Source organism: Eleutherodactylus coqui, chromosome 8, assembly GCF_035609145.1.
Source record: "Eleutherodactylus coqui strain aEleCoq1 chromosome 8, aEleCoq1.hap1, whole genome shotgun sequence".
NCBI lineage: Eukaryota > Metazoa > Chordata > Amphibia > Anura > Eleutherodactylidae > Eleutherodactylus > Eleutherodactylus coqui.
Genome location: NC_089844.1, coordinates 58,202,583 through 58,222,324, shown reverse-complemented (window position 1 = coordinate 58,222,324; position 19,742 = coordinate 58,202,583). Strand labels below are relative to the sequence as shown.

At 42.3% G+C, this 19,742-nt stretch overlaps 1 protein-coding gene across 1 annotated transcript in view; it reads right to left on the bottom strand.

Moving 5' to 3' along the window:
- Nucleotides 1–19,742, bottom strand: part of LOC136576410 (potassium voltage-gated channel subfamily H member 8-like) — a 463,162-nt gene that overhangs the window by 125,305 nt on the left and 318,115 nt on the right. The window contains exon 4 of the mRNA XM_066575676.1: nucleotides 13,156–13,292. Coding sequence (XP_066431773.1) covers nucleotides 13,156–13,292 — 137 coding nt within the window. The remainder of the gene's footprint in view (nucleotides 1–13,155; nucleotides 13,293–19,742) is intronic.

The window sequence follows — 19,742 nt, the reverse complement described above, 5'->3', positions numbered from 1 at the left end:
AATCTTGTTTCTCGCAATCTAAGAGTCCTTTAGGTGCTTTTTGGCAAACTCCAAACTGTCTCTCATGTTTCTTTTTACTGAGGAGAGGCTTCTTTCTGGCCATTCTACTATAAAACCCAGATTAGTGTATTGCTGCATGGAGGTTGACCTTCTGGAAATTTAACCGATTCGCACACAGGATCTTTGGGGCTCACTCAGAGTGACTGCTCTTGGTCCTCACTTGTACCAAAGCCAGTCTCCCCTGATTACTCAGTTAGGTAGGTTGGCTAGCTCTAGGAAGAGTCCTGGCTGTTCCAAACTTTTTCCATTTAAAATTTAGAGAGGTCACTGTGCTCTTGAAAACTTTCAGTGCAGCAGAAATTTTCTGCAGTCTTCTCCATATCTGTGCCTCCACACAATCCTGTCTCTGAGCTCTACAGGCAGTTCTTTCCTCCCTATAGCTTGGTTTTGGCACTGATATGCATTATAACCTGTGAGATCTTATACAGACAGGGGGTGGGTCTTTTAAAATTATGTCCAATCAATTGAATTTACTACAGGACGACTCAAATCAAGGTGTAGAAGCATCTGAAGGACGATCAAGAGAAATAGGAAGCCCCCAGAGCTAAATTTCAAGTGACATACCAAAGGGTATGAATACTTATGTCAATGCAAAATGTTAGTTTTGAATTTTTGAAAAATTTACAAAGATTTCTAACATTCTGTTTTCAATTTGTTATTATGGGGAAGGTTGGGGAAAACTTTATTTTTTTTTCTCAGTTTGCACAAGTCCACAACAAAGTATAAAAATAGTAAAAATAGTGAAAGGATCTGAAGACTTTCCAGACCCCTTGTAAATATACGGATTATATATATTATATAAGATATATATAGGATTTATATTTATAATGTACATAGTAATGTAACAATTAATGTACAATATATACAGTATATATTATATTATTGTATATGTAATACATGATTTTTTGAAAATGTTTAGGCTGCAGCTCCATGATGTGGTAACTGTATCTATATGTTACCAAAATCTCACCGTGCATTATTGTAAAGATTGTGTGACCATTGGTGGCTACAGGTGGGCGGGGCCTCCTTTGCATGTGGCTACCACATTGTGGAGCATCAAATAGAGATTTTAATAAAAAATAATAAAAAAAACACCTACTTGTAAAACTTTTAAAAATCTGTTTTAAAAAACTAGTTTCCTTGTGCTACCCCCACAGTACATTTTTGTTATACGACTTTACATTGTCATAGTGGACTCATTATAACCATTATTATCCTGCAGTAGTAAATACAATATATTCCCCAGTTGGCCCTAAGGGATAGCAGTTGTTATAAAGTAGCTATGAGAATATTCTACTGTAAGAAAGCTCACACTGAATAATTTATAGTGAATTGTTGTTGCACGTTTCTTAAACCCCCTCACTGTAATTCTGGAGGATGAACTCCTGGGTACTCGCCAAATCCAACTTTGCAGTAATCAATGTTCTGCATCTTGAATTGATGAGATATAAGATGATTGACATATACAAATGTCTACTTTTCTAAATGTGGCCATGCTGGAAGAATGTCTGCCAAAAGCATACTATATTCCTATCTATGAAAAACATACAATACTGCACAAAAGCAGAAAACCACAAATGTATTTATATAATTTCTAGTCAAAACAGCCAATATGTACAAGTGAGGTTGATTTCCAAAGGTCATAATAGTAATCAGTTTTTGAACGTTTCATACAGCATACTTTATATTTTTATCTGTATAATATAATCTTTTGCTACTTTTGACAACAATTAAATGGATTGTCCAAGATAATATATTTTAAAAACCAGTCTATAATGGCAAAAAAATAATAAGCCAGTTAAAATTCCCAGCTCCCTGCAAGGCCCCCATTGACAGCTAAGGGTCTTACCCATGATGTATTGTTCACAGGCTGCAGCAGCCTGTGCATGGGACATCACAGACTGCTATAGCCAATTAGTGATTTTAGTGATCGAACACTGGGCTGTGTGATTGGCTGCAGCAACCTATGATGTCCTGTACACAGGCTGCTGCAGCCTGTAAGGAGTACATCACAGAGGAAAGCTGGAGCTGCCGACAAATACTTGCAGGGAGCTGGGAAAGGTGAATATTAGCTGGTTTACTAGCATTTGCCATAGGAGACGTGCTTTAAAAAAATATTTACCGTATATACTCGAGTATTAGCCAACCAGAGTATAAGCCGAGACAATAAGTTTCACCCCAACAAACTGGTAAAACTTATTGACTCGAGTATAAGCCGAGCTATACTTGAGTATATACTAGGTAAAAAGAAAAACCTCCATACTCACCTCCCAGCCAGCGTCTGTGTGTGCGACAAGCTGCTTGAATTTTCCCCGCTGTCATCCCCCGCCTTCCTCTCTGCTTGACTCTGTCAGTGCTGTGTAAGTAAGCGCTGTGATTGGATTGAGCGCCAGCCAATCACAGCTGGCGCTCGATCACAGCGTTTACTTACACAGCACTGACGGCAGGGGATTTGAAAGCCGAGCAGGGAGATGACAGCAGGGAGAATTCTAAAGCAGCTTGATTGGCTGTGAATGATTGAGCACAGGCTGTGATTGGCTGACGCTCGATCCAATCACAGCTCTTACTTTTACCGCGCTGACAGCGGGGGATGACAGAGCCGAGCAAAGAGGATGGCGGGGGATGACAGCGGAGAGAATTCAAGCAGCCTGCCGCACTGCCGCCGGAGACACAGACGCCGGCTGGGAGGCGAGTATGGAGGTTTTTTTTTAAAGCCTTCTCTGATTCGAGTATAAGCCGAGGGGGGCTTTTTTAGCTCAAAAAAATGTGCTGAAAAACTAGGCTTATACTCACAGTATATACATATGTAATATCTCGGACAACCACTTTAATGTGAGGATACCACTCCATTGACTGTCTATGGAGATAGCGGAGTGCTGTGCTTGGTTATCTTCGTCAGTGCCATGGAAATGAATGGAGCGGTGGTCATGGATGCACCACACCACTTCATTCACTAATGGGATTTGAGGATGCCATTCTCATCACCCTTAGGAGTCCCAGCAGTCGGATCCCCAGAGATCATACATTTGTTATCTGTCCTGTGAATAAGTAATAAATAAGTTTAATCGCAAAACCAATTCAACACTCCAAATTCGACAGAACCATAATATGGTACCATTAGAAGTCTATGAGGTCTTAGTATAATTCAATATGCACGGATGCTGAGGTTTTTTTTCTGTCAGGTTCCGATGAAAAAGAATTATACCATTTTCGCTCAGATGTTGTAGTATGTAGGCATTCTCTGCTTCTAGGTGAGAATATATTCCTGATACATTGCATATGGAGGCACCGAATAGTCACACACAGAGTAACAACTTTTTCATTTGTTCTTCGGAGATAATGGGAAACTGTGCAAAACATGGTACAGAATAACTATGCTTTGTGTGGAATAACTAGATCATTGCTGGAGCCCTAGTATGTACTGATGCAGCGATCGTTAACATGACATTGTAACAACTCGATTCACTGTATTGTAATAAATTGTAGTTATAATACATTAAATGTCAATTTAACATTTGCTACATTTGTACTTTACGATATGTGAATCTATAAGATAAGTAATAACACCTTCACCATGACCCTCTTATAGTTTAAGTTTTCAGAAAATCTTAAACTATTTTTAAGACTAGTTTCACATCGGCACAAAACGACACAAACTTATTCCAACCGCATTTATGTCACACAGGATAAGTGTCCTGCCTGACCACAGGTATCCCGAACTCAGGACTTCATGGATCCCTATTATGTTCTACGTTTGGGTCAGGATACCTGCTGTCCAGCTTATAAATGCGGGCGCTATAAGTTCTTGTAAAACTGGCCTAACTAGTATTATATTACAGAGACACTTATCACAGGCGGACCTCAGCGCAGGGAAAACTCAGGATACTACACCCATGGCTTATAAAGAATAAGCAGTGCTATTCTTTGCATCAATCAAGCACAAGGTGGTGACATTAGATTTTGCTATTGCAAAAAAAGGTGTAATGTCAGTGCTTGAGTGGCGTCAGGTTTATAATGGAGGCCAGATCCTGACATTATAACACCTGCTTTTCACCACTACATTGACATGTTCTTTATTACTCACTAATTGGGAACTGGTAGGGTTTTCCATGCTCTTTTTTTCCTTCACAGAAACGGATTTTCTTTTCCCTTTCCTCACCAGATGCTTCAAAAGCAAATTCAAGAGGTGGCATAATGATAAACAAAGAAATAAGACATGAAGTTGGAATCGTGAAATCAGAACTTAACTGCGTCTTTTCAGATCAATTCTGCTCTTAGATTTGCATTATCTTTTACAGAAAATAGGAAAGAATTTTGGAGATTAACTTTTTTTTTTTCCAGGAATACCACAAAACTTGTCTATCCACAGTAGAGTTGCACAAGGAAAGACTAGAAGCAATGGGATTAAACTGAAAGGGAGGAGATACAGATTAGATATTAGAAAAAACTTTCTGACAGTGAGGGTGATCAATGAGTGGAACGGGTTACCACGGGAGGTGATGAGCTCTCCTTCAATGGAAGTGTTCAAACAAAGGCTGGACAGACATCTGTCTGGGATGATTTAGTGATCCTGCACTGAGCAGGGGGTTGGACCCGATGACCCTGGAGGTCCCTTCCAACTCTACCATCCTATGATTCTATGATCTAGGATTCTAGAGTTGCAAGAAAAAGTTAGTAAATCCTTTGGAATTAAAGAGCCACTCCAGCGGAAACACATTCTTCTATCACTTCACCCCTCACCTTATTATCTGTCCTAGGCCAGTTTCCGACAAGTGCATTGTACCACATCTGTAATATGGATTCATATTATGGACATGTCACAGATGACATTACAACTGTAGGTCATCAGTATTTCAGCAGTATTTGATAGTTCACAATAAACTACCATTTAAAGCCCCCTTAAAATCCAATACCTTATTAAGATACTATTAAAACCTCCAATTATAGATATATATGCCAATACGCAAAAAATCTGACCACTAAAACAACTCCCTAATTAGCATGACAAAAACGGGGGGTCTTGTAAAACCAAGAGGTATGAAAGAGCACTGTGAATTAAGGATAAACCAGTCCATAGGTGTGGTACTCAAGGATCAAGTAGGGGTTCAAGAGGACCGGTCTTCAGCACCGATTCACCAGGTAGATATACAATGAACTTCATCACTCAACATTTTAAAAAAACAGGAAACTCTTCTCCAGGAGTAAAGTGTATACTATATTATGATGGGCCATAAAGGTGCACTGACTTTATATTCGCCTATGTTCCCCCTAATGGCGAAGTAGTTAGCCTGAAAAGAGTGTCCCCTCAATCCAGAAGGCTCACGACTATTAATACTTCTTAACACTTCCAGTGCCTTGCAGGCCCAAAAATGACATCCCGATGTTGCAAGACAATGTTCTGGTCATCTATGGACATCCTAATCGGTAGGTCTATTGGACTATTGTAGTAACTAGCCCTACGAATATACTAGCATTTATTTTTCTACATTCCCTAGTGAATCCGAACAAACTGAAGGAGAAAGCATCGGGATGCTATTTTGCAACATTGAGAAGTCACTTTTGGGCCACCAAAGCATTGGAGGTATTAAAAGGGATTATGGTGCATTAATAGGGGGAAGTCTTTTGAATTGAGTGACGTTCTTTTCAGGACGACTACCCTGCTGGTAGAAGCCACAAAGGGGATTATAAGGTCAGTGCACCTCTGTGGATCCATCTATATATATAAAGACGAAAGCCCTCACTGACTCACTGACTGACTCGCCAAAAGTTCTCCAACTTCCCGATGTCGTAGAAACATGAATTTTGGCACAAGCATAGATTATCTCCAAAATAGGAAAGGTAATTCGGTCCCAACTCAATTATTCAATTCTAGCGCAAAAGAATTGGTGTCGAAATTTAACGTACATAATCTAAATCTCTCACTTCCCAATGTCATAGAAACTTAAAATTTGGCACGCGCATTGATTATGTCATAAATAGGAAAAGCTAATAGGTCCCAACTTGATTATTCAATTCTATGCGCAAAAGAATTAGCGTCCAAATTTTACGTACGGAATCTAATTCTCTCATTTCCCGGTGTCATAGAAGCGTGAAATTTGGCACAAGCATTGATTATGTCATAAATAGGAAAAGCTAATGGGTCCCAACTCTATTATTCAATTCTATGCGCAAAAGAATTAGCATCCAAATTTTACGTACGGAATCTAATTTTCTCACTTTCCGGTGTCATAGAAACGTGAAATTTGGCACGAGCATTGATTATGTCATGCATAGGAAAAGTTCATAGGTCCCAACTCGATTATTCAATTCTAGCACAAAAGAATTGGCATCAAAATTTTACGTGCGGAACGTAATTTTTTCACTTTCCGGTGTCACAGAAACGGGAAATTTGGCACGAGCATTGATTATGTCATAAATAGGAAAAGCTAATGGGTCCCAACTCCATTATTCAATTCTATGCGCAAAAGAATTAGTGTCCAAATTTTACGTGCGGAATGTAATTTTCTCACTTTCCGGTGTCATAGAAATGGGAAATTTGGCACGAGCATTGATTATGTCATAAATAGGAAAAGCTAATGGGTCCCAACTCCATTATTCAATTCTATGCGCAAAAGAATTAGCGTCCAAATTTTACGTACATAATCTAAATCTGTCACTTCCCAATGTGATAGAAACATGAAATTTGGCACGAGCATTGATTATGTCATAAATATGAAAAGTTCTTAGGTCCCAACTCGATTATTCAATTCTATGTACAAAAGAATTAGCGTCCAAATTTTACGTACGGAATCTAATTTTTTTACTTTCCGGTGTCATAGAAACGTGAAATTTGGCACTGATTATGTCCTAAATAGGAAAAGCTAATGGGTCCCAACTTGATTATTTAATTCTATGTGCAAAAGAATTAGCGTCCAAATTTTACGTGTGGAATGTAATTTTCTCACTTTCTGGTGTCATAGAAACAGGAAATTTGGCACAAGCATTGATTATGTCCTAAATAGGAAAAGCTAATGGGTCCCAACTCGATTATTCAATTCTAAGCACAAAAGAATTGGCATCCAAATTTTACGTTCGGAATGTAATTTTCTCACTTTCCGGTGTCATAGAAACGGGAAATTTGGCACGAGCATTGATTATGTCATAAATAGGAAAAGCTAATGGGTCCCAACTCCATTATTCAATTCTATGCGCAAAAGAATTAGCGTCCAAATGTTACGTAAATAATCTAAATCTCTCACTTCCCAATGTCATAGAAACATGAAATTTGGCACAAGCATTGATTGTGTCATAAGTATGAAACGTTAATGGGTCCCAACTCGATTATTCAATTCTAAGCGCAAAAGAATTAGTGTCCAAATTTTATGTACGTAATCTAATTCTCTCACTTCCTGATGTCATTTTATATAAAGGAAACGTCGCATGGTTGCCTCCACGTGGTGTTTCCTGGGTAACGCAGAGAACTATGCAGAATGGTGAACATATGTTTTTCCTCAGTTTCTCTAAAGTAACCATGACTTCATAAGATTTTCCGTGTGAACACCAGATAAACACCAGTACCAAATTAACTTGGGCGAAGCCGGGTATATCAGCTAGTCATAATATAATATACACTTTACATCTGGAGAAGGGTTTCCTGCTTTTGAAAAATTTTGAGTGATGAAGTTCATTTGCTATCTGCTCGGTGAATCTGTGCTGGAGACTTGTCCTATTGAACCCCTGCTTGGTCCATCAGTACCCCACCTGTGGACTGGGTTTATCATTAATTCATAGTTCTCTTTAATAGTTCTTGATGTTACAAGACCCCCGTATTTGTTATGCCAATTTGAGAGTTGTTCTGGTGGTCTGATTTTTTTTGCGTATTGGTATATATATATATATGTATATATACATACATATTCTAATTGGGAGTTTTAATAGTATCTTAATAAAGTATTGGATTTTTAAAGCAGATTAAAATTGTAGTTTGTTGTTTCAAAGGTTGCTCTTCCAAATGTCATTTTTTTGGCTGTTAGTATTTGATCTGTATTTTATTTTCTACTGGAGAAATGCTGATCCGTATTTGATAAATAGAAAATAATAGCATTACGGAGGCAAAAATGCAAAAATAGGTGCATTTATAAATAGCTTCATTTTTTAAAGATGACCATAAAAATACAGCCATGTGAATAGCTCAAAAACACAGACCAAATCTGGAGCTGAAATACATTTGACTGAAAAAGGTCACACTCTGGATATCTCCTATGTATGTTACACTCGTTCTTGCAGTGTAGCCTTCATTCTGTACTTATTATGCACCGCCTTGATTTTTAGATTTCTCCCTGCTTTCTCTTTCTCCATGCTGTGCTAGCAGTCCCATAATGCATTAGTGCAGCATCAGACGACCAGCTAGGGCTAGTACCATCTCTGCCTACTGGGAGGACAGTATCATTATCATTACCCTCTATATTCTCCTAAATAAGCTATAGACCATAAGTATACAGTCGGTAAGGCTGAGCTATTATCTCCTTCATTAAAACTGTGTGACAGGAGCTTCTAATCATCAGCAGTAACTGTGACAGGAGTTTGTCCCCCCCTCTCCTGTAAAGAACATGTGGTGTACAGTCCATGCAGTTTCATCATACAGGAAGTTCTGAGAGAACAGAGGGACAAGTAATTCCAAGGTGGTCACAATGGGATCACATGACCCAAGTGAAGAGAAAGACTCCAGAAAATTTTCAGATAGAAAGGATTTACTAAAAAAGATGATGCTAACTGACTGAATAGGGAATTGTTGTTGCACATTTCCTAAACCGCCTATCTACTTTACCTAATTGTGTTTTTTTCCCCACCTTTGCTTTTGTGGGGCATTACCTGTGAAAATACACCAGTTCAGTAAATCCACATCAAATTTGGATTTGCATAAAAAAATGAGGGTTAACGTTGTGGATTCATTTGTACATTTTCTGAGTATACACAGCTTTGAAACACATATATGAACCCGGGCTTGCAGACTAGAGCAGTAACGCTGGCATAAGGGTTACCTCACTAAGGCTAGCTCCAGGCAAATGTATTATAGTCCTGCTTATGGGTCCATAATACGGATGACTGTCTCGTCTTTGATGCAGGTTTCCTGACCTCCTCAGAGCATTATAGAAGTTCAGGTCCGGAGGACCGTGGTCAGGCCAATACCCTCACCTGTATTATGGATGCATACATATGTCCGTAATATGTTCAAGTGAAATCAGCCCAATAAAAGATGGCGTCATGAGAGATATTAATTGCATATCGCTACAATATGCCATCAAAGCCAACTGCTAGAAAGAAGTAACAACTTCATCTTATATTGACCCCATTCAGAACTTTCTACAAGCTCCATGGTCGGCCGCTAACTATGAAGAGCAAACTTATTATATGTGGTCGGCCATGGGAAAGTAGGCAGCGCACTCTTACAAAAGCTAATAATAGGGAATTCGCACATCATTAAATGTTAATATTAGGAAAGCCTCCTTAGCAGCAGCAGTACTTTGTATTGCCGGCGTCACTACTGTAGCCCCGACTGCATCGCTGATATCTTTCTATTTTCGTAAGACTGCGTTCATCCTTTATACATGAGACAGGTGCAATAATTTCTGGCTGGTAAGATGATTAATGATAAACAATTATTTTGCATTCTTCCGTGATGCACTTTATTATTACATAAATCACCCCCTGCATTAATACGAAGCGCTTGTCTGCAGTATTAACTGATGAAAACATACCAGAGAGTTTCCTTCATGTAATATTCAAAGGGGAGGTCAGCTTACATTTTAATTTCCAGCGCACGACTCTGGCCTTTCAGCTGGGTTTTTAAGTGGTGAATTGGTTCCCGCAGAGTTGAGAGGGGACAAGCTGTCATCTCGGCTGTTTTTCACAGCCAAACAACAGATAAAACTTTATACCTCCGGCTGAGCAGTACAAAATGATTGCAAGACTTGTAAAATAGGCAGATGAATGGGGGAGACAAAGTGGTAAATTGTCATTCTTCATACTAGTCGGCATTGCCCCGATACGCTCTTCTATTTAAAGTAATTAGACACCTGAGCAAGACTCAAAAGTAGTATTTGTCTCCATGTGTTAATACTTAGTGGGGCTCTGTTGGCTCTAATGACATTGGATACACTTTGCGTTATACTTTCTACTAACAGCTGGTATTTCCCTCCATTCATCCTGAAAACGTCTGATGAGTTTTCTCAAAATAGGTGAACGCTGTTCATATTTCCTGACCCTACTTTCCATTTCATCCAAAGAATGCTCAATAGGGTTCAGATTAGATGTGCAGGTCAGTTGGGGAATATCCATATCTGCACACCAATATAAGACACTGTTGGAAGTATTGCTGACTATTTCTAGAGTATTGCCAGAATGTCAGCAGCATATTATTGTCTAGGATGTCAAGGTATACCTCCGTGTTCATGGTTCTTGCCAATAAAACCAATAGACTGAGACCATGCCATGTAAAACATCCCCAAGCCATAACAGAACCTCCACCATACCTAACTGTTGGCACAGCACACTCAGGTAAAAGGCTTCCCCAGACATCCTCCACACCCAGGTGGGTCCTTCTGATTTGAAGATGAAGTAGCGTGATTCAACACTCCGTAGAATGTTCTATTGCTCAACTGTCCAACGATGACGACACTCCTTACACCATTGCAGACAGACCAATGCATTTTCTTTGAGAGAGCTTGCCAGACATTTGCTTGATGAATGGAGGGAAATACAAGCTAAAGTGTATCAGACGTTAGAAGAAAGTATGCCACGAAGAATATCTTGTGTCATTGGGGACAAAGGAGCCCCACTTAGTATTAACATATGGAGATAAATACTTCTTCTGGTTCTTGCCGAGGTTTCCATTTACTTTTGGTAGGATAGTGTACAGTAAGGGCATATTTGTGGTTTGCAATGAACGATGCTTCTTTACGTGCATATTGGCATATCTGACTGAGATATTTGCGCTCGCAGGGCACGGTTTCTTGCACGCAGCAGATGACTGCCCCCATTTAAACGCTATTTACCCTAATGCATTTGAGATGCATTATTTCTGCCACAGAATTTTGCCGCGCATTTCCTTGCATATTGCACACGCATTTGTGCACAAAAGTAGATCATTCTGCACTTTTTTCTGTGTACACACTTGAAAAGGGAATGCGTGCGAGCCATTGAAGTCAATGGCTTCTATTCTCTGTGTATTGCGTGCGCACAGACGTGAATCATTCACTTAGACGAATGATTTATAGTAATGCACCGTCAGTTAGAGGAACGATGCGGCTATCTTTGCATGTCCAGAATGGGAGGATCACTTTAATGTTCTTACAATGGCAGCAAGAACCACATAAGGGTAGGAGGTACAGAATGTATTTCCGTGCTTATTATTTTAAGAAAATTAAAAATATATATATATTAGCCTGCTGTAAATAATTAAGATTAAATATGGGATGTGACGGGTTCTTCTTAGCATAAATAATTAGATATAAAAGCATAATAAAATGCATAAAGTAGGTGCCTCACGGCGCAGAAGAGCGGCCCCTTAATAGCCCTGTTCCTAAAATATCTCTCACAAAAAAAAGTGCCCTTCCATTATTTAACATGGCTGAACTGGATAATTTATTGGTGAATAATTCAGAGGCAGTTAGGAACAAGTAACTTTTAACCCTCTAAAAAGTGATTCTGCAGACTAGATTAATTGGCCTTATGTGACTCTCCGGTATACTGGGAATAATAGAATGGCTGACACTGAAGAAGAGGACGTGACAAGCACTGTTTATGTGTAATATCCACCAGAAATCCCTCATATTATCTAATACTCAGCACCTTTTAGCTAGATTTCATTTGCCTTGTGTATAGTGCATTGAGCAATATGTGGTTAGTTGTGCTTTTCTTTTAACCCCCTATTAAGCACTTGCAAATCACTAATGTGAATGCATCCAGGGGCGTAGCTAAAGGCTCATGGGCCCGGGTTGCAAAAGTTTATCTTGGGGCTCCCCAACTTCTTTTAACCCCTTAACACAGAGGCATAACTTGAAGCTCCTGGGCCCCAATGCAAAACCTGTAACAGGGCCCCAACTGTAATGCTTTATTCATAGCACTGGGCTCCGTATATGGAGAAGAGAGGCCTTATGGGCCCCCTAAGCTCCTGGGCCCGGGTGCAACCGCATATTCTGCATCCCCTATAGTTATGCCAGTGAATGCATCCTGCAATGTTCGTGGCTGCAGAACAATCATGCAGCCACAGAAGAGATACCTCACTGCCAAAGACAGAGCAAGAAAAAATGTTTCCTCACCAACATCCTTGGCCTCTCACCCAGCCAGCAACTTACTGATGAGGGGCAAAACCCCAAACCTGTCTGTCTATACATGGTTATCTTTTCCTTCTGGAGAAGACTTTAGCTGATATTCCTAATCATTGTTACAAGGCATCTTAAAAGGTCAAACATTGACTTGCAGGAGTGCCTTCTTCTAGTAGGTGGTGCTGTAGAAGCATTGCTCCATCTACCATTTGCATCAAAAACCCTTTACACAGGACATCAAATTCAGGATACAGAACCACTCCAAAAATATGCATAAAAAATGATAAGCCTTTAACTATCACAAAACAAAAATTGCTATATGGTTTCTGATCATTAAGGGATACAATATGAAGTATCATACAGAATACAATAGTCCACATTTATGACAGCATTTGCCCTAGGTTTCAGCCTAAAGTTCAACTTTTAAAAAGTCACATTAGAACATATATACCTAATTTGCTACATTTTTGGCAATATTTATCTTTGTCAAATTTGTGAAAATAAAAGTGGGCGTGGTCTCCATTGACATGAAAATTTAGAAGTAAAGGAAAATTGCGCAAATTTATCTGTGACTTTTTTGCCTCTCAAAGCATACAAAATTTATCAAGAGGTGTATGACTTTATACATTTGGCACAGCTCTTGCCAACTATCCATTTAACTTTGCCATATAATGTGCCAGTCTTAGCCAACTTAATCCAATAAGTTTGTTTTCTGCTAGGCCTGGGCAACTATTATACAGCTCATTCCCCCGTGCACAGATCATATGACAAGTTCCAGCTTAACACTTACATTATTCAGCTTGAGCTTGCTCTTATCCTGCTTCTGCAGATGCCCAGAGAGATGATACAGTACTGCTCTGCTTCTCCTGCGGTTGGCATTGAATCCAGGCGGCCTGGTGTCAGTGTAAACCTCTAATTCATCATCATCTGTGAGAAGAAACACATCAAATGTAAATATAAAGAGGAAAATGTGTTTACAGAATTATCTTTTTTCTTTGAATAAGCTTACCTGATATAATGTAATAAACAGCAAATAAAACCCCATTTCCCAAAAAGTTGGGGCGCTGTGTAAAATGTAAATAAGTGTAAAGAAAAAAAGAATGCAATGATTTGAAACTTTCAAATATCCATATTTGATTCACAACAGAACACAGAAGGTGAAAGTGAGACATTTTACTATTTCTTTAAAAAAAAAATCAACTAATTTACAAATTGATGGCAGCAACACAACTCAAAAAAATTGGGACGGGGCCATGTCTACCATTGTGTAGCATCTTGAGATGAGCGAGTATACTCGCTAAGGGCAATTGCTCGAGCGAGCATTGCCTTTAGCGAGTACCTGCCTGCTCGAGACAGAAGGTTCGGGTGCCGGCGCGGGGGAGCGGTGAGTAGCGGCAGTCAGCAGGGGGAGTGGGGGGGAGGGAGGGAGACAGAGCTCTCCCCTCCGTTTCTCCCCGCAGCTCCCTGCCCACTGCCGGCACCCGAACCTTTTGTCTCGAGCGGGCAGGTACTCGCTAAGGGCAATGCTCGCTCGAACAATTGCCTTTAGCGAGTATACTCGCTCATCACTAGTAGCATCCCCTCTTTTCACAACAGTTTGAAAACATTTGGGAAGTGAGGAGACGAATGGCTGGAGTTTGTGGAGAGGAATGTTGTCCCATTCTTGTCTAATGTAGGATTCGAGCTGCTGAACAGACTTGGGTCTTCTCTGACGTATTCTTCATTTCATACTGCGCCAAATGTTTTCTATTGGTGAAAGGTCCGGACTGTAGGCAGGACAGTTCAACAAACGGACTCTTCTTTTGCGAAGCCATGCAGTGACGAATGCAGTATGTGGTTTACCATTGTCTTACTGAAATATGCCTGGCCCTCTCTGAAAGAGTCATCTTGATTGGAGCATATGTTGTTCTAAACCTGTATGTAGTGCTCAGCATTGATGGTGCCTTTCAAGCTGTGTAAGCTGCCCATGCCATAGGCACTAATGCAGCCCATACTATCAGAGATGCAGGCTGATAACAAGCTGGATGGTCCCTCTCGTCTTGTTTCAACAGGACACGGTGTCCATGGTTTCCAAAAAGAATTTCAAATTTTGATGAATACGACCACAGAACAGTTTTCCATTTTGCCTCAGTCTATTTTATATGATCTTTGCCCCAGAGAAGACATCATGTTTGTGGATTGTGTGGATATATGGCTTCTTCAGGGGCGTAACTATAGGGGGTGCAGGGGATGCAGTTGCACCCGGGCCCAGGAGCCTTAGGGGGCCCATAAGGCCTCTCTTCTCCATATTGGGAGCCCAGTACTATGAAAAAAGCATTAGGCTGCGTTCACACAGGTCGGATTTGCCGCGGATTACCGTTGCATATCCGCACTGCGGCAAAACCGCTGCATTTGCGGTGCAATGCAGCACAAATGAGATTTGCCAAAAAGCTGTTCTCACAGGACGGATTTTTTCCTCACAGCCGCAGTGCGGAAATGCAACTGCGTTGCGGTTTTAAAAGATGCAGCATGTTCATTCTTTGGTCTTTTCCGCAGCGCTTTTTTGTCCATAGGGGTCTATGGATGCAGCCAAAACCGCACCAAATACGCAACAAAAAGTAAAAAAGTGCTGCGGAAAAAAACGCTTGCGGATTTTTCCGCACGAAAATATGCAGCAAAATCTGCAAGCCCAAATTAACCTTTGAAGCGGTTTTGCCGCAGAAGCAGTTCTTCTGCGTCAAAACCGCAACGGAAAAACCGCAGCAAAACCGCGACAAATCCGCCCTGTGTGAACCCAGCCTTATAGTTAGGGGCCTTGTTACAGGTTTTGCACCGGGGCCCAGAAGCTTCAAGTTACGCCTCTGGGCTTCTTCTTTGTATGATACAGCTGTAACTTACATTTGTGGATTACATGATGAACTGTGTTCATAGGCAATGATTTCTGGAAGTATTCCTAAGCCCATGCAGTGATTTACATTACAGAATCTTCGCTGGTTTTAATGAAGTGACGCCTGAGGACCCGTAGATCTCAAGCAACCAATGTCGACCGTTGGCCTTGTCTCTTCTGCACATATATAACTCTGAATCTGTTGATGATATTATGTGCTGTAGATGGTAGTACATTCAAAGTCTTTGCAATTTTAACAATGAAAAACATTTTTCTGAAATTGTTCCACAAGTTTTAGAAGAAGTTTTTCACACATTGGTGAATCTCTGAACATCTTTGCTTCTGAGAGACTCTGCCTCTCTAACATACTTTTTTTATACACAGTCATGTGACTTCCTAGAAAATAGACCCTCCAGTTGCTCTTCATTAGTACCACCTACTTTTCTAGCCATTTGTTGACCCTGTCCCAATGTTTTGAGATGTGTTGCTGCCATCAATTTCTAAATGACTTAATTAAAATATATACATTGGAAACATGTCCCACTTTCACCCTCTGATAGGTGTTCTATGTCCAATCGTGAATAAAATATGGATACATGAGATTTCCAAATCATTGCATTCTTTTTTTTCTTTACATTTCTTTACATTTTACATAGTATCCCAACTTTTTTTTGTAATTGGGGTTGTATAATGTAAGGTCAAGTTCACATGTTATGAATTACTTGCTATAGGGAAATCCACTGTGAATTTTTTTTATGAAATCTGCGCTAAAAATTGATAGTTATATCTCAGGTTTCTGGCATGGAATGCTGAACAGATTCACACACATTTTAGCACCTTTGTAATGCTTTGGAGTTCATTCACACGTGTTTAGCATGGAATCCACAGCAATAATGAGCATGCATTATTCTGCATGGATACTTTCCTGTGCGTGTGAATAGACTATAAAAGATCCCATTTACATGCATTGCTGGCAAAATGGCAAAAGAATAATATATGTCAGGGCATTTGCATAGAGCAGGAGGGCCTTCAATTAATAATACTTTTAGGAATGTTAGAGGCAGTAAAAAAGTGGTTCGGCCAATAAAGTTGGGATGTAAAGTGAGGAAAAGGAGTGGTACAGGAAAAACGGTGAAGAAGGAGAGAAGCAGAAGAGGAGAGAATGGCAGATAGTGAAAGTTTAGTTGGTTCAATGGATTCCTACATTGGATAGAAGAATATAAAGCATGTTATTAAGAAACTATAGTCATTCTCTTGGGTAGATGGAGTGGGCTGAAAGTAAGACCTTCAGGTTGCATACTGAAGGTAAGTTTACATGATGGTCTTCCAGCATGGAGGGGAGTTGAAATCAATGGGTTCTATTCTCTGTGTATTACGCAAGCAAATTTTGCATACACAAATATGCCCCTGTGAAGGAGCCCTTAGGCCGCTCTTACACTGGACGCGTTTTACCGTGATTAGCATGGTGTCCCAAATGCCATGCTAACCCCGGCACAATACTGCCATTGAATTTAATGTGGCCTCGCAGTGATGGAGTGCATTAAAAAATGCTGTCAAATGCTGTAAGATGCATTTGAGTAAAATTATGGTAAAATGCCACAGTTTTGCAATGCGCTTTCTGAACACGTGTCAAAGCAGCCTTAGTGCTCATTCACACGGGCGTATGCGTACCATGCTATGAGCATCCTGCAGCATTGTAGCATCGCAGCTAGAGATGAGCGAACGTACTCGTCCGAGCTTGATACTCGTTCGAGTATTAGTGTGTTCGAGATGCTCGTTACTCGAGACGAGTACCACGCGATGTTCGAGTTACTTTCACTTTCATCTCTGAGACATTACCGCGCTTTTCTGGCCAATAGAAAGACATGTAAGGCATTACAACTTCCCCCTACGACGTTCAAGCCCTGCAGTGAGTGGCTGGCGAGATCAGGTGTTACCCGAGTATATAAATCGGCCCCTCCCGCGGCTCGCCACAGATGCATTCTGACAGAGATCAGGGACAGTGCTGCTGGTGCCGGAGCTGCTATAGGGAGAGCGTTAGGAGTTATTTTAGGCTTCAAGAACCCCAACGGTCCTTCTTAGGGCCACATCTAACCGTGTGCAGTAGTGTGGAGGCTGCTTTTTGCAGTGTTGCACATTTTTTTTTTGTGTATCGGCCGTGCAGAGCATTGCGTCCTGCAGTAATTTTACATTGTCCAGGGCCAGTAGTGGTGAGGCAGGGACAGAAGACATATTTAGTGTATATAGGCAGTGGGCCTTTCCAAAAACATTTGGGAAAAAAATATATTTGGGCTGCCTGTGACCGTGCTCTGTGTACTGGGTCTCTGCTGGGGGTAGTTGTCCTAATTCATACACAGCCAGCTAAGTGTTACAGCAGGCTTGCGCACAATTCTTTCCTGCCTCTGTGTTGCCTCTTACATCACCGCTGTATTCCTGTCCACAAGTGTACTGGGTCTCTGCTGGGGGTAGTTGTCCTAATTCATTCGCAGCCAGCTAAGTGTTACAGCAGGCTTGCGCAAAATTCTTTCCTGCCTCTGTGTTGCCTCTTATATCACCGCTGTATTCCTGTCCACAAGTGTACTGGGTCTCTGCTGGGGGTAGTTGTCCTAATTCATACGCAGCCAGCTAAGTGTTACAGCAGGCTTGCGCAAAATTCTTTCCTGCCTCTGCTGTGCGTTCCGTAATCGAAGTCAGCCTCCAACCACAGGCCAATAAGCGGCACATTTAATTACAGCGTTCTGTTTCTGCACTACTGGTAATACAGCATGCTGAGGGGTAGGGGTAGGACTAGAGGACGTGGACGCGGGTGAGGACGCGGGGGCCCAAGTCAGGGTGTGGGCACAGGCCGAGCCAGTGCGGTGGCCAGGGGTAGAGGCAGGGCCAGACCGAATAATCCACCAGCTGTTTCCCAAAGCGCCCCCTTGCGCCATGCCACCCTGCAGAGGCCAAGGTGCTCCAAGGTGTGGCAGTTTTTCACAGAGACGCCTGACGACCGACGAACAGTGGTGTGCAACCTTTGTCGCGCCAAGATCAGCTGGGGAGCCACCACCACCAGCATGCGCAGGCATATGATGGCCAAGCACCCCACAAGGTGGGACGAAGGCCGTTCACCACCTCCGGTTTGCACCACTGCCTCTCCCCCTGTGCCCCAACCTGCCACTGAGAGCCAACCCCCCTCTGAGGACACAAGCACGAGTGCCTACCGGCCTGCACCCACACCCTCACCTCCGCTGTCCTCGGCCCCATCCAGCAATGTCTCTCAGCGCAGCGTCCAGACGTCGCTAGCGCAACTGTTTGAGCGCAAGCGCAAGTACGCCGCCACGCACCTGCACGCTCAAGCGTTAAACGTGCACATAGCCAAATTGATCAGCCTGGAGATGCTGCCGTATAGGGTTGTGGAAACGGAGGCTTTCAAAAGTATGATGGCGGCGGCGGCCCCGCGCTACTCGGTTCCCAGTCACCACTACTTTTCCCGATGTGCCGTCCCAGCCCTGCACAACCACGTCTCCCGCAACATTGTACGCGCCCTCACCAACGCGGTTACTGCCAAGGTCCACTTAACAACGGACACGTGGACAAGCACAGACGGGCAGGGCCACTATATCTCCCTGACGGCACATTGGGTGAATTTAGTGGAGGCTGGGACAGAGTCAGAGCCTGGGACCGCTCACATCCTACCCACCCCCAGTATTGCGGGCCCCAGCTCGGTGCTGGTATCTGCGGGGGTGTATGCTTCCTCCACTAAACCACCCTCCTCCTCCTCCTCCTACGCAACCTCTGTCTCGCAATCAAGATGTGTCAGCAGCAGCACGTCGGCAGCAGTCGGTGTCGCACGGCGTGGCAGCACAGCGGTGGGCAAGCGTCAGCAGGCCGTGCTGAAACTACTCAGCTTAGGAGAGAAGAGGCACACGGCCCACGAACTGCGGCAGGGTCTGACGGAGCAGACCGACCACTGGCTTTCGCCGCTGAGCCTCCAACAGGGCATGGTCGTGTGTGACAACGGCCGTAACCTGGTGGCGGCTCTGCAGCTCGGCAGCCTCACGCACGTGCCATGCCTGGCCCATGTCTTTAATTTGGTGGTTCAGCGCTTTCTGAAAAGCTACCCCCACTTGTCATACCTGCTCGGAAAGGTGCGCCGGGTCAGCGCACATTTCCGCAAGTCCAAGACGGACGCTGCCACCCTGCGGACCCTGCAACATCGGTTTAATCTGCCAGTGCACCGACTGCTGTGCGACGTGCCCACACGGTGGAACTCTATGCTCCACATGTTGGCCAGACTCTATGAGCAGCGTAGAGCTATAGTGGAATACCAACTCCAACATGGGCGGCGTAGTGAGAGTCAGCCTCCTCAATTCTTTACAGAAGAGTGGGCCTGGTTGGCAGCCATCTGCCAGGTCCTTGGAAACTTTGAGGAGTCTACCCAGATGGTGAGCGGGGATGCTGCAATCATTAGCGTCACCATTCCTCTGCTATGCCTCTTGAGAAGTTCCCTGCAAAGCATAAAGGCAGAC